This window comes from Grus americana, chromosome 20 (assembly GCF_028858705.1).
Source record: "Grus americana isolate bGruAme1 chromosome 20, bGruAme1.mat, whole genome shotgun sequence".
Taxonomy (NCBI): domain Eukaryota; kingdom Metazoa; phylum Chordata; class Aves; order Gruiformes; family Gruidae; genus Grus; species Grus americana.
The window spans coordinates 6,056,446-6,077,698 of NC_072871.1; the positions used below are offsets into that span (position 1 = coordinate 6,056,446).

The following is a 21,253-nucleotide window of genomic DNA, read 5'->3' on the forward strand; positions in this document are numbered from 1 at the left end:
TTAACAGCAGGAGTATGTTCAAAGATTTTTATAGAAGTTTAAGGCTTTATTAATTCAACTTAGTTAAGCTAGATTTAAATTTTACATTTTCTGGTGATTTCCTTTTACTAATTATTCAGTTGCAGATCATTTACAAAATGCTTATGCTAGAAAAAACTTCTAATTAAATAAAAGGAAAACATTTCTGTTTATTAGTATATTTCTAAATTTATATGTGGGAATACTATAACCTCTGGATGCCTTCTGACTCAAAGATGTGTATTGCTCCAGGACTGGAAAAAAGCATATTAGTGTACTAATAATATTATGCAACACTGCTGAGGAGGGATCTTACAAGTGGTGGTCTTTACTACCTGAAAGCAATCAGTATCTTTTTCACTTGTTTTTTTTTAACACTGGGCCTATGACAGTGCATATTGGTTCTGCCAGTGCATTTGGATTATTTTTTCACTCAAACATTTAGCTGAGACCCCAGATCCTACACGCAGCGGGGCAGTTCTGCAGAGAACTAGTCAAAAAACAGCACTGGAGACAAGCATCGCCCCCTTTCCAAGGCAACATCCCATCTAGAACTGCAGTTTGCTTCTTCCCCTACAAACAAACGCCAGTTACGAGTCAATCTGGAGAACTAAAACTGGAAACCACCTGATGGACTCAGCACAGCACACTGGGCCCAGGCTGGGGCTGGCCGCAGGGATTTTTCCTCACAGCGCCCAGCTCCCAGAGGAGGTGTCAGGAACCCAGTGGGGCTGAGCTAAGGCGATCTGTCACTGTGTATGTCCCTGTACCGTCCCTTTGGCACAAACCCACGATTTTTTTGCCTACAAAGGACACCGACCCCCCTCAAGCTTCTCCTTCCCCAGCAGCCCGATGCGGAGGGCGATGTCCACGCTGGGAAGCGGGAGGTACCTCAAGTCTCCTCAGCGTCCGGCCTGTCGCGCCTCTCTCCTTCCCGCCGCCATCCCGGGCGCGCTGCGGGACCTCGCCGCCAGGTCTCGGCTGCGCATTTCCCCTCAGGGCGGGCGAAGGCAGCGGGACAACCGCCTGACAGGGGCGGGAGCCGCGGCTGGCTGAAGACCCCGCGGGGCAGGGTAGGGCAGGGCAGGGCCGGGCCGGGCCGGGCGGCGTGTGGGGAAGGGGAGGCTCCCCGCTCCCTGAGGGCCGCCCGCCGGCAGCTCTCCCGGGCCCGCACCCCGCGAGAGGGCGCTGGCGGCGGCACGCCGCTTCCCGGGAAGGCTGAAGTTTGAAAAAGTGCCGGTTGCTGGCGGTGCCGTACGGAGCAATGGCGGCGGGGACCCCGCAGGTGAGCGCCGCGCCGAGGGCTCGGAGGGGCCCCAGCATGGCGGGCGGGGCGAGCCTCGCCTGAGGCGAGGGGGCTCCCCCCTCCTGGGCGGCCCCCTCCGCCCTCCTGAGGGGCTCCCTCCACTCTTGGGAGCCCCCCCCATCGTCTTTCCGGGAAAACAGCTCCATGCTCCGCCGGAAGCCCCCGGCCCCGGGGAGGGGGCGGCGGTGGGAAGAGCGGGGCTTCCCGCTGTCTCCTCTGCCTCCCGCGGTGGCTGGTCCCCGGGGAGGTGGAAGAAGGTCTGAGAAGCAGGTGGGATCCCCTAAAAAGTCCTTCCTCGCCTCAGGAAAATGGGGTTTGGGCTAAGTTGATGCCCGCTGAGGAAATCCCCTCTCGGCATCGAGGAGATGTGGGAGGCGAGGCGGCTGCTGGGGCTGGCACACGGGAGCCGGGGGAGGGCAGCCAGACTCCGAGCTGGGAAAAACATTCATTTCTGGAATTAGCTCCCCGGAGTGGGTGAGATGCCCTGCCCTCTTTCCTTCAGGCGTTTCGAGCCTAATCTGGGAAAGAAGGGATGGAGAGACCGGCACAAAGAGCACTCGCTGCCAGCACTGCAGCCTGCCTGGGTTCTCCCCATCTCCTGGCCTCGCTGCTTTCCACCCTTACCAGCTCTTGCAAAACTCGGAACTGGAAAGGGGACTGGCTCCAGACAGGGTTGCAATTGCCTTTTTCCAAACCTTGCAGTGGCTTTTTTCTTGTGAAGAATGAATGTGCTCAGCATGAGGTTGTCTGATGCAGGCCTCATCCCTACAGCACAAAGTTGCCATGAAAGATGTGATTTAAAATGTCCTGGTGAACACGTGTGGTCTGCAAGGGGATGGCTCCCTCATTGCTAGCTCATTACATTGAATTGTAAATCAATTTGTGCATCAGCAGCGAAATTCTAAGGGCCAGGTCTGCTCTGGGCTTTGTGCAGGTGAAGCTCGTTGCCTGGCTGGGCATAACAACCCAGAGGATGGCATCTCCCTGGGCTGCAATCCAAAAGACTAAGTGCAACTTTGATACTGCTGAAATTTTTGCTAGTTAGGAAGCAGTCTAGACACTTTGGTAAGACATGAGTCTAGCGGAAACCCTGGGTGAGTTCTGGCAGCCCAAAAACCAAAGCTAATTTAAGCTAGTGCAGGTATTCCTCTGCAAGCTTTAGATGTGTTTTCAGATTGTGTTGGAGACGTACCCTGAAGGACTGACCTTCCCTGGGAACTAAAGGACAGCTGCAGCACAGGCTGTGGCAGTATCCCAACACCCCATTGAAATTCCTGCGTCAGAATGCAAAATGGATCAACCCAAATGCAAATTCAGCTTTCCCATCCTCCTCAGTAATAGAATATTTTACCTTCCTGATGCAAACAATGTCAATGTTATGGCACACTCTGATCCATAGAGGGGAAGAAGGACCCAGTAAAACATACCATGCTTACATTCTCAGTATATATAGAAAATTAGCATGGTGCATTAATTGGTATTCAGACTAGCTTTTGGCAGAGTGATGTGGAAGAAAATTGACCTGAGAACTGCCCAGGCTGTACCTGTTCTCCGAATCAATATTGGGTCCCTGTATTCAATACCCTTTATCAGCATTACTCTTTCCATTCCATTTCCACTCATTCCATTGCTCTCGGCAGATCAAGGGGGTGGATTGCTTACAGTCACTTGCATAGTTTGGATAGAAAATAAATCTGTATGCTTTTTCTAATTATTTAAATGACAATTGCAACCAACAAACTCCTTTTAGTCACTTGCTACAGAGTGGATAAAAAACTTTCTGATTTTCCAACTTACATCTGGTAAAGGTTGCCTGTGACTCAGGAACTCCATGATTCAAGTTCTTCCTCACAAAACTTTGGATGTTTTTCAAAGCTCTGGCTTAGTTCCTGGCTTTACTAATTGGGCGAGAACTTCCTGGAATCAGGATGTTAATCTGAACCTTTTTGTTTTGTTACCAATCTGAACAACTCCTATTTTGGCTATTGTGCATCTGTTGCAGACCCAACTTGGTTTTAGGCCAACTTTAAAATAGATTTTTTCCCTCCGCCTTTAGTTATTTTGCTATTAGACTGAAATAGTAGCAAAAATTGATCGAGGATGTTTGGTGCACCTCTTTGAGGTGCATAACAAAATATACTAATATGATTAAGTAATTGTTTCTGTGTGAGTGTCATAAGGTTTCGATGGACAGCATGCTCTTAAAACACAGTAAGGTACATGAGTAACATAACCACAGTGTGGTTTATTGTTGGAAATGTGGTCAATCGATTAAAGAATGTGAAAGCAAGTTGGGATTTCTGAGTTCTGTCTTAGTCACTGATGTGCTGTGTGACACTTAAGTTGGTTAGTGTAGTGGAGCTTGACTGTGCGACTGTTTCTTTTGCATTTAAGCAGGGAGTATGATGAGGTTTTAATGTTTGGTTATTAATATATTAATTGTTATATTGCAATATATTAATTAACTCTGAATGCCTTAAAGCCACTTTTCCTGTTGAAGAGAAAAGCTTAACCTCTTGCTTGGATCTAGGTTAACTGTGCCAGGTTAATGGGTGGACTTGATGATCTTGAAGGTCTTTTCCAACCTAAACGATTCTGTGATTCTATGATCTGTTTTTTATGGTATCCTCGTGGATAAAGCTTTTGCAGCTCCTGTCTGACTTCAGTCCTGCTTTGGTCCATGAGATGCACCTCTGCTGCTACTGCCTATGCTCTGTATGTCCAGTCTGTAAACAGAGCATCTCTGTCCAGAGCTGTTGATGAGGCATATATCACTAGAACAAGTAGTATTGAAAATGATTTAAAACAAAGCCCAGAACAAGCTTGAATGCTACTAATGCAAATCAAAATAATCAATGTTTTAAAGAGGCCTTATCACATGTTAATCATGAGCAGAATAGAGACTGAGACAACAGTGTGGTTCTCTTGTCAGATACAGCACAAAGTTAAGCTTGCTCATTTGTAGAAACAGCCGTAGGTTTTACATTTTTTTTCTTCGGGGCAATAGCTGAGAGTTAATGCATGCTTGTGACTTTCCTAAAAAGCTCTAACAGGTTGGTTAAGATGTGTCTTTGAACAGTCGGCACCACGGCATATTCTGATAAAAATCTGTATCTACTACATCATACTAGTAAAAGTTAATCAGAACAAGGGCAAATATTGGCTGGGCTTTGATAACTTGGAGAACAAAGATGTATGTAGACATTAAATAACAAGGAGACAAGTAAGACAAAGGTTTTTCTCAATTATGGCTTAAAACCAAATTAAGGCATGTTAAGATCAAATTTGTGTTTTGTCCTCTGCAATTTAAATGTAGGTCTCCTCTTCTTGAAAATTTGGTGAAAAGGTTGACTTCAGAATTTGTGTGAACCAGTTTCTAAATGGAATGAAGGAGTGGAATCTTATGAGGGTATTGCTATATCATAAAAATGGTTAAACTGTGTTATCTCTGAAATCCTCTTGCCCAACGGTGCATTGCAGGGCTGTCTCTTGCAGCTGGGCAATGGTGTGAACCTTATGGATCCAAGTTTCCAGCAAAAACTGGAGGGTGAGAAGGAACTACTTCGCCGTGCTATACAGAAAGAACTGAAGATTAAAGAGGGAGCAGAAAACCTGCGCAAAGCGACAACAGACAGAAAGAATCTTGTTCATATAGAGCATGTGCTGAAGTCTTCCAACCGAAAACTGGAGCAACTGCATTGGGAACTTCAGGAGCTAAATGCAAGGATTGTAATAATAGACAAAGAGGAGAGTAATACAGGTAGCTCTTGGGTCATGATTGACGGGAAAATTCTGTTATAGTGTCATCATATATTGAATTGATAGATTTTTCTGTTGAAGGCTCACAAGTAATGAGAGTTTCTTCTGTGGGTATTTAGCTGATGAAATGATCTGTGCAGTAAAAATTCAAGAATGGGGCAATAAAGGCAAAAGGAGGCAACACAAGAGGTCAGTGTAGGGAGAAGCCTAGCCAAGAGTGCTGGGCATGGGCAATATTTAGGAGCAGGCTGTAGGTAGAATTGAAGAGATTTGAATAGAGTTTTTTGGCAGTTGAGCATCCAAGTATTTTACAGGATGAATGAGTATAAAATTGGCAGAGTGCTTGTTAGGACGGGTTCACTGATAAACTAAGAAATATTTACAGATATGAACTTGAGCTTCATTTGAAAGTGTTTTGCAGTCAATTTTGTAGAGAAGACCTTTTTGTACCTTATTTTATAGCCTAACCCTCTTTTATAGAGCCACCCATCCATAACCCAGTGAAATGACACAAGAAAAGATGACTAAAGGTATTAATTGTATTGTTTGTGCAGATGGATCTGTATCTCCAGATCCTTGTCTCTGGGAAGGAAACCCAGACCCCATGGCGAGGAAGGTTGAAGCTCTGAAAAAGCAGCTGCATGTTGAAATGAAAGTGAAACAAGGAGCTGAGAACATGATCCAAATGTATTCAACATCCAAGGTAAGCAGGAATAAGCAACCATTTGGGAACGTGGATTCCTGGATCAAAGTTTGTATTTAAAGTCTGTATGCGAAAGCTCTCTCTGGTAATTGGTGTGTGAAAGAAATTCATTTGCGAAGCTTGCTTGACTGAACCCTAGCTCTGCGTTTTGGTGCTCAGCTTAGTGACAGCATGTCCAGTTACTGCACAGGACAACCAATACTGCAATTGTGCAACATTCTTACTACAACATGTTACAGACTTCAGGAATTTAGCAGGAATCAAAAAGGAATTTGATGGCGCATGTTTCATTTGGCAAGAGCTTAAGCCAATCTGTAATTACTGGATGTTAAGAAAAGGCTTTTCTGAAAGTGTAGTTTGTTCCACTTTGGCCTACGATCTGGTTGCCTATGCCTTTTTTTCTGAAGCATCTGGTGGTGATCACTGTTAGAGGGGAGTTATTAGGCTGGACAGATGGGCATAGTCTTGCAGTTTTGATGCTTTTGGCTGTTCTTACGTGGCAGATGCTGATTCTGCTTCTGCTCTTAAATGTTGCTTAGTGGTATTAACGAGTTGGGAATCTCTACTGTGGTTTTAACTTAGCCACGTAAATGCTTCTGTAGTCTCAGTAGAAAGTGCTAGGTATCTATAGAATAGCTTGTATTATCATTCTCAAACAGATGAACGGCCCTTTGGAAAAACCTACCTCTCCCTACCAGCTACAGACTCTACGTTACTTCTTCAGTCTAGATGCTGAACTTAGCTGGCTGAATGGCAACATAGAGATTAATGTATCTAACCTCACAGTGCCTCTAGATTAGAGGCAGATTTGAACCAGAGAAAAGTATCTCATAAGAAGTGGTGTGATAGAAGTGCTATATCTAGAAAAACTTTCAAGCCTGGGAAGATAGCAAGGGTAGTTTAAGAGTACATTCAGTCACTGACTGGAGGAAAGAAGTTTAAAAAAGCATCGGTATTGTACACTGAGTTGGAGTGACGTTTGCTATCACTAGGTGGTTTAGCATAGAGCACAGCATGTGGTATCTCTTTATATGAGAAAAATTTTAGAAGTTTACTGATTTCATATTCATCCTACTTTTTGAGTTTGGCATAATCATATTTAAAAGTCAAAGGTTAATTTAGAAAAAAAAAAATCCAAGCTTATTATAAAGCCTAATTCAATAAGACCAGCATTGTAAAGGGCTATGATATTTTAATTTGTCCAAAACTTCTCATAAAAAACTGTAAGCACAGTTAACCAGTGAACCACAAGTCTCAGTGACCACAAAGTTTGGTATTAACTGGACATGCCCTTGACCTGTCCTTTCCCTCTACAAATGGAGATAGTGACCTCAAAGTCATTGATCCTCAGCAGTGTCTCCTTTACATAAGTGCTTATTTATGCCATTTCAGGATCATTTATGACCCTTCTTGCAGGTACCACCTCATCCTCATATGTGAACGTATCATCGTAATACGGTTTTAAGGAGCATGGTTCTCTCTCTGCATATGCTTTCTTTTTGGCAGGAGCGAAAGCTGCTGGCTACAGCTCAGCAGATGCTTCAGGACAGCAAGACAAAGATTGAAATAATCCGCATGCACATTGTGAAAGTATCTCAGTCAGCAGGAGGGATGGAAGATACAGTGGATTCAGCAGGTAAGGTTTTTTTTAAGTAACCAATACAGCTCAGAACAGATGCAGCCAAAGCCCCAAGATCCGGAATACTCAGTCAATTCTCATCCTCACCATATTTTATCTCCAAAATGACCAGTGAGGATAGGGACCACCATCAGTGCTTTGGAGCTACGTATTGAGGAGCTGAGACATCACCTGCGCATTGAAGCTGCTGTAGCTGAGGGGGCAAAAAATGTGCTGAAGATCCTAGGAGGGAGCCGGGTACAGGATCGCAAGTTTTTGGCTGAGGTAAGCACTTATTCAGGCCTTTTTGAGAGGGTGGTTTCATGCTCAACATTAGTGATTTAGCATGAATGAGTAGAGTTAACCAAGAGTTATTAATTTGGGAAGTTCTTGTCTCTCTGAGGACAGACCGATTGGGATCACTTTCCCTTATAAGGATAATGTTCCTTGCTTTGGTGAAATTTCTCAGGAACATCAGAAGTGACACTGATAGAGTGGTTAGGATCTATGGGAAAATATTTTGTCTTTTTCCTTTGTTAGTAAGATGTTTTCTGGTCTTTTTTTGAAGCTTAAAGGATTACTAGTACCTGGACTGGGGCTGTACATTGAAAATTACTGCCTGCTTTCTGTTCTACTTCGTATTGCTAGGCTCAGGGTCGTTTGCAAGAGTCCTCTCAGAAGATTGACCTGCTGCGCTTGTCCTTGGAACGTCAGCTTAGTGAGCTTTCTCCTGATCACCCAAAAAGAGCACTCATCAAGCAGGAACTAGTAAATACTTCCTCCCTCGGAGCTCAGCATGGCAGCATCCAACCCACTTCTGTCATCAAACCTACAGCCCTTACAGGTACATAAATCCTGCATGGCATGTTGTTTTGAGGAGGTCAGAGGGAAAAATGAATTGCATTTCTTCTCATTGTTGTAATACCTCTTGTTATATGGACATCTGATTTTCTGGGAACTGGACTTATTTCTTCTAAGCCAGTAAGAGCTTCCTGATCATACGGGTTTGCAGTCTATTAATTTGGGCTAGATTTGAGCTGTTAACCAAGAAATTATGAATCTGAGAAATTCTTGGACCCCTGTGAGGACAGGTTGACTGGAATCACTTTATCTTTTACATAATAATATTCTTTACTCTCCTAAAATTCCTCAGGAACACTGGAAGTGAGACTGATGGGGTGTCAGGATCTATTGGAAAATGTTCCAGGACGTTCCCGAATGACTAGTTCTTCTCCCATCTGTGGCAGCCCAAGTGATTTGAGGTCCCTTTCCCGTGCACGAGTTGGCCTGGGTATCCATGGCCGCAGTGTTGCAGGAAAGTACCTGCGGAATGAAGAGCCTTGTAGTGAGTATGGGGTTGCCTGTTGAATTGTGAGTGGTGTATGGGGGCTTCTAATCTGGGTGCTAGGTTAGCCCGATATGAGTGTAATTATAAGAAACCTGGTTTCTGCAAAACTAAGAGAGAGAATTAATCATGTTATACCTGATCCTCCTACTTCTCACCTAGGAATTACATTTGATTGGGATATTCACCTTCAGTATGAGAGATTTGCTTTGGTAAAAGGTTATAATCCATGTTTTCTCCTTTGTCCAGATGAGGCCCTTGCTGTGCTCAAAGTGGACAATAAAGTGGTTGGCCAAACAAACTGGGGACCAGTTAATAACCAGGCATGGGACCAGAGCTTTGTCATTGAGCTGGACCGGGTAAGTCTGCCCCAGATTCCCTGTGTTGTATTTGTTTTTCTATTTCACCTTACCTGATTTGCTTGTTTAGCTGCCATTCCACTTGATTCAACTCTGTATTGCTGCTGTCCCCATGTCCTTTTATGTGCCAGTTATCTTAGTCTTCCCCTGAAGGCAGTGCATCTCTGGCAGAGATTCAGCCTGAACAGCATCTGTTGTCCTTCTCTCCTTATCTGAGCAGTTTTATATCATCTTACCAGCAAAGTGGTTCTCGCAGGGATTTCTGAAATGAGGAGCCAAGACAGCCATCTCCACAAGGGTCTTGTAGCTAAGAAGATCTGAAAACATCACAGAAAGCAAGGAACAGAAGGATTAAAGAAGTTTCTTATGCGTACTGTTTAGTTTACTGATTTTTACAATTGTGTGTGTGTGCCATTTCCAGATCACAGGGACGTATGTAACTCTTCTGCTTTTTTTTTCTCCCCCACCACTCACCCACCAGTCTCGTGAGCTAGAAATTGCAATTTATTGGAGAGACTGGAGAGAACTATGTGCAGTGAAGTTTTTACGTTTGGATGATTTCCTTGATAACAAACGTCATGGGATGTGCCTCTCACTTGAACCCCAAGGAATGCTTTTTGCGGAGGTATAAATGCCAGCTTTGTTTCTTTTTCAGAGAACGCTGTCTGTTTAGGGTGCCTGCCCTGAAAGTGGTTGTTCAACCCAGGATACAAGGAATGGAAGGAGCAATAATCTAGAAGGGTAGAATGACACCTGAAATCCTTTTACATCAATATCACATACAACAATAAGGAACAACATGATATAATAGATGTACATGTGCCATAGCCCTAAGTGACTCTTCAGCTGCTCCGCTGTAATTATACGTGTGTGTGCTGTGAAATCCGTTGGTTTTTATTTGCTTTCATTATGAGTCATTGGTGACACTTTAATTAAACATATGGCTTAATGGTCAGAATTGAGTCACAGAGACGGTAGAATCAGAGATCCAAATTCCCTCTGGGTATGCTTATTTTATCATCTTTCTGAGGCTAATAACAGTTTGAAGTACCATCAATGAAGAAATCATCCAGATAATCCCTTAAAAGCCGCAGTACTTTCTCCTTTGTGTTGTGATGAGAGTTCCTGTGGTTATCTTTCCAAAAGTAGGATCTTGACCTCATGTACCAAAATTTACCTCCTCTCCCCTCTTTCTTGTTTTTTGTGGTTTTGTTTTGTGGGGGTTGTTTTTTTGGTTTTTGCTTCTGTGCGATGGACTACTACTTTTTTTTACCCTACAAATGGCTGTGTTCTTTATGCATGGCTTTACAAATTACATTAATTTTGTTCAGGATATGAATTGGCCTTAATTGTGGGGGTTTTGTGCATTTCAGGTAGCAGAAAATTCCAACATCTAAAACCACAGTTGATGAAACAGGTGTTTAGAGGGTGAACCTAGAATAACGCAGTCTGGAGTCTGTCTGTGGGAGTGACTCCTAACTTACCAAACAGATATGAATGGAGAATTTGATGAGAGAGCAGGCATGTGTGGAAGTTTGTGTTCACAGTGTAAATGAACAATCCTGACAAGTCCCTTGTGCTTCTCTGGCAGGTGATGTTCTGTAATCCTGTCATTGAGAGAAAACCAAAACTTCAGCGACAGAAACGCATTTTCCCCAAACAGAAAGGTAAGCTGCTAGAGAACTGACTGCTTACTATCTAGGGTGTGTAGATGAGGGCATGGACTCCTATCCAGTTAAATTTGTGAGACATTAAAATGCTTGCTCATTACTGTTTGTAGGCAGGTGGGCTTTATTAGAATGCGAAAGTTTCTTCAGTCACAAAAAGTGCAGGCAGCCTGGCTGCAGCATGGTGTGCAATGTGATATTGTTGCGGTGTTTCTATTCACAATTAACATTGCTAGGAAGATATAATTACTAGTTACTTAACAGATTTCTTAGCAAGGTCTAGGACTCAAGCTGTACTAATTTAACCAGCAATTCTGTTACTGATGAACGGATATTGGAAGGTTTTCTAGAAAACTCTAAATCATAGAAGACTGTAGCATGAACAGGCTACTGATTGTCTGTCAAGTTTTTAGAGCTGGCATCTCAGATTAATAGTTTAGGGACTGGAATAACTTGCATGCTTTCTTCTTTGTCTGCAAATTCTTTCTTGGGAAGCTGAATAAGGTAAGACTTTACATACTGAGGACTCCTGGCAGTGAAGATAAATGAGATTTTTTTTTTTATATATATATATATATATGCTTCAGGAAGTAGTTAAAATAATGAAAACATCCCAAATGTTTTACTCTTTTTAAGATGTTTTCAGAAACTTTCTGTTAACAGGCTGCATGATTAAAATACAGTGTTGAAATAGAAGAAAACCTGACAGAATAAAATATTTTTTTTATGTTTTATGCAATTTCTACTTGAGGATTGTTATGATATTATGTGGAACTGAACATAGGTGAAATAGTAGATCTGTTTCATCATTATTAATCTTTCATCCCTGGGGAAAAAAGCTTATTCTCCCTATGGTGTGCCACCTTTTTGAGTAACCCATGGGTGTTTGGGTGAAAATGGTAACAGTACCTGAGATTGTAATTTGTGCATTGTAATCTCACTGGTGTTTTGACTCTGACTCCTCCAGGGAAGGAATTTCTCCGAGCTCCTCAAATGAACATAAATGTTGCTGCTTGGGGTCGCCTGATGATGAGTTTCCTCCCCCCGTGTAGTTCCTTGAGCACTCTGAGTCCCCCGCTTCATGATCCCATTCACACAGACTTCTCTCCGGTTCCCCCACAAAGTCATGTTGATTCAATGTCCAAACTGAGCAGGTAAGTCATGTTCTGCGTGTTGCTGGATGACACTCTGGAATGGGTGTAGGATAGATCTTCAAATTCTGTTGCACCTTGCTAAGGTGAAGGAAGATACTGATGTGAAAACTGTATCAGTGGAACTTAATTCAGGATTTTATGAAAAGCCAATGCTGCTTGAAACAATGTGGCTTTAGTGGGATGTTCAATGCGCTGTGGCTAGCTCTGATTTCTTGTGAGCAGTTGGACTGATTTTCAGAACTGCTGTCCTAACAAGCAGTGTGTTCCAGAGCCAAGGGAACTTCAGCAGCTTTCTTTTCCTCTGCAGTAAGAATTGTGGGCATAAAAGTGGTAATAAGTAAACACCATGATACAGAAAAAAACAAAAGCAGATTTTCAAAAGTTATTTTATATACACAAAAAGGTGTACTGGTTCTGCACTGCAAAGGAAAGAAAATTCCACTCGTTAAATGTCTTCCAGTATAGTAACTGAACTCTATGCAAGGTCACAATGTGATTGTTGAGGTAAAAATGCACTCTTTCATGAGGTTACTTGTACCCCAACCACTAGCATAATGTAGCACTCGGTACATAACTAAGCTTTTAAATATGCTGTAGAAGAAAATTCTCTAAATAATAATTTTTAAAAATTGAATTAATTTTTAGATAATTAATCATTCACTGAGACTATTCCCACTGATTCACAAGACCTAGAAAATTAAAAAAAAATAGTCAACTACTGTGTTGCTATTAAAATCAAGACTTCCTTTAAATTCTTGATCATAGTGACTTATTTCTACACACCTATGTTTCATTTTATAGCATCAGAGAGCTAGTGTTGGAATGTGAGTCTAACCATCACCAACTTAATAGCTCATTTTCTTTTCATTCATTTAGGTGAGCATATGTCTTGTTGATACTTCACAGACTTGTGGTGTGAATCAAGGAGTTCTGTTTGCTTATATAGCGAAGGTGATACAAAGGTGTCTGTGTACAATGTGCTGCCCTAAGGCAATCTCCTTCAATTTTGTCTCACAAATGTAGTGACTTTCCTGTGGCTAAGCTTACGTTTGCTGATGAAGCACCACCCAAGCCTCCACGCCTTTTTCTGATGGCCAACTCCAAAGAATCAACACCGTCTCCTGCAGATTCCCCGGTAATCATCTGGGCTAATAGGGAGACTTTTCTTTCAAGGCCTGGTTCTTCTTAATTGTTTATTACTGGAGAAATTAATTCTACTTTAGGCAGGTACCACCTCATTAGCTGGCTGATGTCCAGGGATTCAGAATCCAGGGAGCTATTTTGGCATGGTGTCTTGCCAAAACTGTTGTACCTCTTTTTTTTTTCTTTTTACCTTCTTTTTTTTTCTTTTTTTTTTTTTTTAAAGTTTCTTTTCTTGGAGAAGCAAAATGGGAGGTAGGTTAGCATTGGGAGTTCAGGGCAAGAGTACAGAACAGATGACTGCACAGAGAAAGCAGGAAGGAGGGTCGAGAGGCTTTTAGGACCAGATGAAGTTCTTTGTCATTAAAGAAACTGGGCAAAACCAAGAAGAGCTCTACTTTTCTGACAGGAAGGAGCAGGAAAATTGTTTTGAGTAGTATAATAGTTAATGACCTGTGTTCTGTCACATCTTACCCTTTCTCATTTGGCTGCGGCGATAGAGGAAACTGCATTCTCTGGTCATTGTGAATCTTTTGAGGACATGAGATACCTTTTTTTCTAGAAAGGAAATGTTTTATCCTAGACTTTTAAAAGTGTTTATTTTAAAGGGTTTAACCCTATCAAAAAATTTTTACATGGGAATAGTTTTGTGTGGCTGTAGACAACATCTATTTTCATGCTGCTTCCCTCCAAGCAGAGGCGAGGACCAGCTGCAAGAACTTGTCTGCAGTTATGCTGGTTCATGACAGAGGAGAAAATTTGGATGTGGGTGTTCAGGTCTGACTTGGTGATTCCAGAGGATGACACACTGTAATTTTCTTTCTGTTCCTAGTGTCTGAAGAGGCTGCATATTGAAGAGAAGTCTTGCAGCTCTGCTCTAACAGAATTTCGAAGCCAGGCATCTCCAAGGTAACTGGAGACAGCATGGGCTGTCTTGGGTCACAGATTCAAGAGACACTGGGCTGAAATTTTTGAGCATGCAGTCTAAAATTCTGCTCAAGATACACTTTGGTTTCTCAGCAGCAGACTCTTAGTGCTGAGTGTAGTCCATGAAATGTCTGCTCTGAACTTTACTTGTCCAAAAGTCTGCTGCACCATATCTGCTTATTAACCGCAATACTTAGCCTATTGATAGACTGTACGCTACAACATAATAGATGACTATAGTAGAAGGTAAAGTCACTTAACTGTCTTCAAGTGCTTCCTTGTGCTTGAAGTTTTATGGTGTAGCATATTTAGATCTGTCTGCGTTCTAAGTAATACATTTCAGAAACACTTTTGGCATCCCTCACACTCTTCTGTTTCTATTGATGCACAAGATACACTGTCTTTCATTACATAGGGAGGCATAAAACAGTAAGCTCTTTATAGCCTGTGGCAGTTTATATATACACAATTTGTATGTAACAAGGATACACAGCAGTAAATATATCAAAACCAGGACAAGTAAAAAAAAATACTATTGTTAAACAAATACTGACTGAAAAAGCACAAATAGCAAAATCTATCTAAGCTGATCTTGCAGTTCAGATCATAGAATTATGTTCATAATTTCATCATCACTTTTGAGGGGTCCCATCTTCAAAACCATGTAGTCAGAATACATTCAAGCACCTCCCTACCTTCTCTCTGAGAAGGCTGAGGAGGCAGTTGAGTCCTTCATCGTAGATACTTAGCCCTTCATTTCACTTACTGGAGGAGTATGGAGTGTCCGCTGCCTTTTAAAGATGATACTGGACTAAAGCATTTAGGGTGTGCATGGTTTTGTTTTGTTTTGTATTGTTTGTTTGGGGTTTTTAAAAATTCTTTCCAAGCAATTCTGCAGCCTGATTTTCCTTGGTAACACCTTGTGGCTGACATAATGTTCTATAGCATCTCTTTATTCAACTACTTTTTTTCCAGCAATGTCTGTTGTCTCACTGTGTTTCATTTCCAGTTCCTGTTTGAGAACTTCTCCTTATGCCCTTGTCCTACTAGCATTTGATGTACATGTTCATGTCTGATTAACACAATTGCTGTTGAGCCTGCTGGAAGAAGCATAGGCAAGATTGAATTTTACTACCCCAAGGATGGAGGTGGAGGGGAACTAATCCTGTTATGGGAAGTAACAGAGAGAGCAAGCCTTGGAGAGTCAGAATTGTTGCTCCTGTTGCCAGTACAGATGGAAGTCAGACTGCTGCCACTGGGAGCAGTTTCCTAGCCTTACAGTTAACTGCTCCTTTCTTCAAGTGGCAGAACAGCAGCAGCAAGGCTAAGTTTTCAGGACTTCAGTTTCAGGGAGGAATGGTTGACACAGCTGTTTGTTTTCCCTTTTCCTATACAGAGCTTCTTCCCCTAAAACAAATATGCATTCCTTTGTTACCTGTTTATGCATCTTTTGGGTATTGTCTCAGCAATTTTTCTTTGTTTGTCTGCAGGAAAAGGACAGTTCAGCTTCAGGATTTTCACTGCATTGCTATGTTGGGACGTGGCCACTTTGGGAAGGTAGTGTAGAAGCGTACTCTTTGTGGAGGAGGCAGGAGGACTGTAGTTGTGAAGGTGGGCCTCTGCCTCAGAGTCTGAATAGAAATGTTGCCATACAGAAGAGATTTGTTGCAGTGCAGGTATAAAAAACAAACTTAGCCCAACCACACAAGCAGCTGGTAACTGTTGTTAACAGTAAAAACTCCTGAAGATTTGTGGCTTCAAAGCCTGGAAAAAACTGTCCTGGGAGTGCTAAGTCATTTCATAAAGCACACCATTACCATTCCTTTCATTATCGTGGTGATTGCTACTGGAATAGCTCCATTCCCAAAAACTGTATGCATAGTTGCTTGCTGTGAGAGCTCTGAGGTGCTCATAAAGCACTAGGCCTGCTGTGATACTACTGTTTGTGAAAAAGAATATGACTTACAGTGACATCCTTCTGGACTGCTGCAGCAGAAGGAGCAGAAAAAAAGTGCTCCATTTTTGGAGTTACTTGAGCTTGGTTTTGAGAATGACTGACTGTCTGGAGCGGATGGAAATAATTTGTGTCAATGGGAGTCAAAGCAATCCAATAAAGAAATAACAGATTTGTTTGAAGAGCTGCTTTTCTGTTGTCTTTTAGGTACTGCTGGCCCAATACAAGGCAACTGGGAAGCTGTATGCTATCAAAGCCTTGAAGAAAAAAGATATTATTAGGAGAGATGAAATTGATAGGTGAGCTTTATATAGAGATGGTACTATTGCCAGAGGCTACTTTAACACGCCTTGTAATCAAATGTTAGTAGGTATGATGCATATTGGTCATGGTACTATTAATGTGACCTTAAGGCTTTTAGGTAACTAAAATCAGGAATAAGGAAACTTATAACACCGCTGCTTTCTAGCTGCTGGTGGAATAACACCTGAAGAACACTCTAAAACTCAAGGTTTGGAAGTATGTAAGATAAATATTGTATTAACCCTCACTTTTTATTTTTTTAACTTAAGATGTAAAGATTTTCTTCTTCATCCTGTCTTTCTCAAAACAGGCTTTTCTGCCAGGTTTTAACATTGACGTTTTTGTTCTTTGAATCCTGGCAGCTTGAACTGTGAGAAGCGAATATTTGAAGTGGTCAATTCTTCTGATCATCCATTCCTTGTCAACATGTTTGCATGTTTCCAGACGCCTCATCATGCTTGTTTTGTGATGGAATATACTCCAGGTGGTGATCTTATGATGCGCATACACGAAGATGTCTTTTCAGAGCATATGGCACAGTGAGTTAGAATTAGTCTGGTTTCCAGGCACTATATTTTTTTTTAGTTTGATTCTCATATATTTCCTGATAACTATTTCTCTCTTTTAGGTTTTATACAGCCTGTGTAGTCTTGGGGCTCCAGTTCTTGCATGAGAAGAAAATTGTTTATAGGTAATGCAACAAAGAATCAAGTATAAGACAGTTCATCAACTTGAAAGTTTGTTTTTCCTGTAGCTATGTGTCTGGAGCTCACTATCTTGCTGGGCTTTCTAATCTTTTTGTCTGTCTTTATTTTCCCCATCGCCTGTTGCTATCAGCATGTTCATCGTGCTTACAGTAAAGAAAGTCATCTAGAAACTATTCATCTAACATGTTGCAGGGGATTAATCTTCCGTGACATGTCAATACATTCTGGGGTGCACCTGTAAGTCACTGCTTTCTTTTTTACTGTGATAGTCAAGTAATTTGTCATGCTGTAGTGGGATGCTCTTTTCCAGATGAATAAGCCCCACCCAGCCCTAAGCTGCTTTGTGAGCCTTTCATTAAGAGGAAAATATCAATAAATTAAGGGGAATCTTCCAAATAATACATTATTTAAACCAAATGTAGACTTCACTCAATTTAGATTTTATTCTCTTTAGTAACATCTAGCTTCTGCCTCTTGCAAAAAAAGATGTTGGATGGCAATCCTCAGACTTCATCCACCATTTTCTTTCCCCTCCTTTGCCTGCAGGGACCTGAAATTGGATAATCTCCTTTTAGATGCTGAAGGATTTGTGAAGATCGCAGACTTTGGATTGTGTAAGGAAGGTGAGTGACCTTGGTGAAGCTGAAATGGAACCATCAAAGCTAGTTTAGGATCTGGGCTGTAGTAATGTGTTCACAAATACTGGTACTGAGGTACTTGTGTGTAACTTGTATTCATCCCCATCTTAAAAATAAAACAAAATCCACCAAAAACAAAACACCACCACCACCACCACCACCCCCCCCCCCCAAACCAAACAACAAAAAAACCCTTCACCTGTCTGGCCACGATGAACTTGGAAAGACTACTTTGTCCTTTAGTCTTCAGGAAACTTTCAAAGGAGTTTACAATGTGATGGTTTGTTCAAAGGAGCCAGAATACAGGATACTACAAAATGCATGCTTGAGTAAATGAGCAATGGAATCTGCAGAAAGTTTCTCTGGTTTTGCTGTTTGTTTCTTGTTGTATATTTGTCTGTATATTTCTTATTTGGAGTTGTTAGGGGCCTCAGGTTTCATATTTCCTTATTGGCATTTACAAGCATTGACAAGAACCTTTGCCCAGTTAACAACATTAGATTATCAAGTGATAAACTATGGCTTTCAGAAGGTGAGGCTGCATGCGATCCATTCAGTAATGTGTGCTGGATTTTACAGAAGTGTTCTTCTCCTACAGGAATAGGTTTTGGAGACCGCACAAACACCTTCTGCGGCACCCCTGAATTTCTGGCTCCAGAAGTCCTGACGGACATCTCGTACACTCGGGCAGTAGACTGGTGGGGATTGGGTGTACTCATTTATGAGATGCTGGTTGGTGAGGTAAGGCCACCTTTCTCTAAGAAGATCTCGCTAAACAGTCTTGCGGAGAGTAGTACTCGAACACCTGAGATAAAATTTTGCTCAATGCAGCCAACTATTTATTAGTACTTAAATTTTTCTCATTCATGATGCTTGCCAAACACTAATGAATCCATATAACTCCCTGCTATTCTCATCCCTGTTTAATAGTGAGGAATGAGTGCTATGTCGATTAAATAATAAAATGTCACAATTGCAGTCACCATTCCCTGGAGATGATGAGGAAGAAGTCTTTGACAGTATTGTCAATGACGAAGTCCGGTATCCACGATTCCTTTCATCTGAGGCACTCTCTATAATCCGTAAGGTAATGGGCTTGATGGGTCTCTAGGAACCTGAAGAATTTGCATTTACTGTGTAAGTGGATCCAGAGAGACTCTATTAGGACCAGATCACATTTGTGTGTGTAATCTGGAGCTGCCTACACAGACTAAGGAAACATTTAAAATTTACACATATTTTTTCCTTTCCTTCTCTTTACATAAATGCTATTCTTCTGTCTAAGGATGACTAAGCAGGCTTCTAATTGAAGTCTGTTGCTGCTAATTCTGAAATGGAGCAGTGTTGATTCACGGGCAGGAGTGTCAGAGACATTCAGTGGAGATGGCTTGATTCAGATTTTGAATGTGACCCAGTAGTCACGGGTGCACAATTAAGATGAGATGCTTCATGCGGTTTATAGCAGGTATCTTATTGAAGTTGGCAAGTTGTTTACAGCGAACCAGGTCTAAGCTATTACTAGCAGATTATCACTTTGCTGCAAAGTGAGAATGAGAAGATACTGAGGGGTCAGTCCATCTCCTTTCTTTTGTTTTTCTCTTTGGAACATTATTCCTGTCCATCCTTGTTCCCAGTGTTTAATTTTGAGCTGATACTTTCCTGCAGCTTCTTCGGAAATGTCCAGAGCGCAGACTGGGAGCAGGGGAAAAAGATGCAGAAGAGATTAAAATGCAGGCCTTTTTTAAGGTAGGAACTCACATTATCCCTCCCCCTCATCTCTTGTGTTCGAGCTGAGGGTGATTTGCTTTCTGTTGGTATTGAGACATATTTCCATTAGTTACCAGTGAGATCTTAGAGGTAGCTTCTGTTGCACCTCATTGCTTTATTCAGGAATATGTGTTTCAAGTCATGTTTGAAATGACATCCCCCAAGTGTGTTTTCTGGGATCTGTAAGCTTCCAGAGCCAGTTTGTTACTTCAGATTATGCTGCTTCGATGTACCCACCTTTTGAGCCGTCAACAAATACCCTTTTTTAAATCAAACTGCAGCAGCCAAAGATGCTGTCAAGTGATGACAGTGATTGCCAGTCAGTCTATTTGATGGCACCTGCATTTGCAGTGTATACATGAACCGTAAGAGAAATTGAGGTTAAAGACACATTTGCTTTGGGTCAAGGGTATACATCTGTTCCAGGCAAAGGTGTTACCATTCCTCCTTGTCATTACCCATCTGCCAGAAGTTATTAGCCTTATAGACCCTGGCTGACTTTGCACTGGAGTAAGAAAAGAACTTGAATGTCAGCAGAAATTGCTGGGAAGTCCACAGATTCACCCAGCCACAGCTGTGCTTTAGTTTTGCTCTTCCTAAATATAGTTTGAGCTGTAACTTTGTTTCTTGGAGTTCTGAAGAACAGCCTTAGACTGCATGAAATCTCTGCACTACCTGGCCTGACTATGCTGTTTGTTTTGGGGCTTTTTTCAATTCTCTTTTTTTTTTTTTAATTAGTAGAAATAAGACATGTTGCAAATGATCTGGGTGGGAGGCTGCAATCCTCCCTTTTACTTCCACATTTCATAAATAATGTTAATGTCAACCTGGCCTGTTCACTTCCTTCCCTTACAGGAAATTGATTGGGACGCCTTGTTTGCCAGGACGCTGAAGCCCCCTTTTGTGCCCACTTTAAGAGATCCAACTGACATTAGCAACTTTGATGAAGAGTTTACATCACAAAAGCCAATCCTTACTCCTCCAGAGGAGGTTGCTCTCCTAACCCGTAAGGAGCAGACTGTCTTCAAGGACTTTGACTTTGTCTCCAGACACCTTTTAGATGTTTAATTCCTGTGCTGTAAGAAACACGAACAGATTGTTACCACCTTGAGAGAGTGTAGAGAGGACTTGGCATGGGCAGTGGAAAAGTCAACAGAATTTGTAGAACTAGTAGTGCTGATGACCCCAGGAAGAGAGTGCCCTGCAAGCTGAGTTAACCTACTGTGTTTTTTTTCAGCCTCAATTGTTAGAGGGATACTGGATGTCAATTATCTTTAAGGAGTAATTAATGTTTGACTGGATGTATCTTCTGCTGCCATTGAATATAGATGGGAATTAGGAATTTAAGCTGGACTTAATTTAATGAAATCAAATAATCTCTGCAACCCAGGTTACTCCTTGCAAAAAGCCTAAGTAAATAGCACGGCTCTTTTAAGTTGCATAGTAGCAGGAGGAATGTCCACTTCTCACCTGTTTTCTAGAAAAGATATACAGCATTCCCTCTTTGTAATGATTTTATGCCCATTCCCACTCATAATTATGTATGCCAGAGAAGGAATGGATTTTAACACAACCAAGATAATGATGTTTGGGTTTGATAATGATCCAAGTGATCTATCTTAAGGAAAAGTAGTCTCTTTCTACTTCAAGGATGCTAAATCTTAGCTATTATTTTAATGATGTTAAAAAGCCACAGCTTTGCACATGCTAATTTTTTTCTGAAAATAAAGATACCTTTTCTTACAAAGAAATTTCAGCTTTTCATCTCCTTGGTGTTAGCTGAATGTTTCAGATCGGGGCTACCCATATTCTGCTCAACAGGCAGGATTTTATCTTTCTCTGTAAATGTCAATAGTAATGTTTTCTTCTTTCCCTCTCACTCAAGTTG

At 41.7% G+C, this 21,253-nt stretch overlaps 1 protein-coding gene across 2 annotated transcripts; it reads left to right on the forward strand.

Moving 5' to 3' along the window:
* Positions 1 to 1,154: 1,154 nt before the first annotated feature.
* Positions 1,155 to 21,116, forward strand: PKN3 (protein kinase N3). 2 transcript variants are annotated; one of them, XM_054848712.1, is made up of 22 exons: positions 1,155 to 1,303; positions 4,805 to 5,084; positions 5,638 to 5,786; positions 7,293 to 7,422; positions 7,538 to 7,689; positions 8,053 to 8,248; positions 8,558 to 8,749; positions 8,999 to 9,108; positions 9,590 to 9,733; positions 10,700 to 10,775; positions 11,743 to 11,929; positions 12,953 to 13,064; positions 13,902 to 13,978; positions 15,487 to 15,553; positions 16,158 to 16,249; positions 16,616 to 16,792; positions 16,882 to 16,944; positions 17,507 to 17,583; positions 18,197 to 18,339; positions 18,578 to 18,685; positions 19,264 to 19,344; positions 20,221 to 21,116. In XM_054848712.1, exons 1-22 carry the CDS (start codon positions 1,283 to 1,285, stop codon positions 20,431 to 20,433), a joined length of 2,847 nt encoding a protein of 948 aa, XP_054704687.1. In that variant the 5' UTR covers positions 1,155 to 1,282; the 3' UTR covers positions 20,434 to 21,116. The 2 variants fall into 2 exon arrangements, with proteins under 2 accessions (XP_054704687.1, XP_054704688.1); XM_054848713.1 differs by having other exon boundaries at positions 4,820 to 5,084; positions 20,221 to 21,089.
* The last annotated feature ends 137 nt before the right edge of the window (positions 21,117 to 21,253 follow it).

Bases quoted from the DNA above. Each gene is read 5' to 3' on its own strand.
- PKN3 (XM_054848712.1), top strand. From the start codon at position 1,283: ATGGCGGCGGGGACCCCGCAG. The intron at 8,750-8,998 runs GTGAGTATGGGG...TCCTTTGTCCAG, and splicing joins GCGGAATGAAGAGCCTTGTA to ATGAGGCCCTTGCTGTGCTC. The intron at 16,250-16,615 runs GTGAGCTTTATA...GAATCCTGGCAG, and splicing joins AGGAGAGATGAAATTGATAG to CTTGAACTGTGAGAAGCGAA.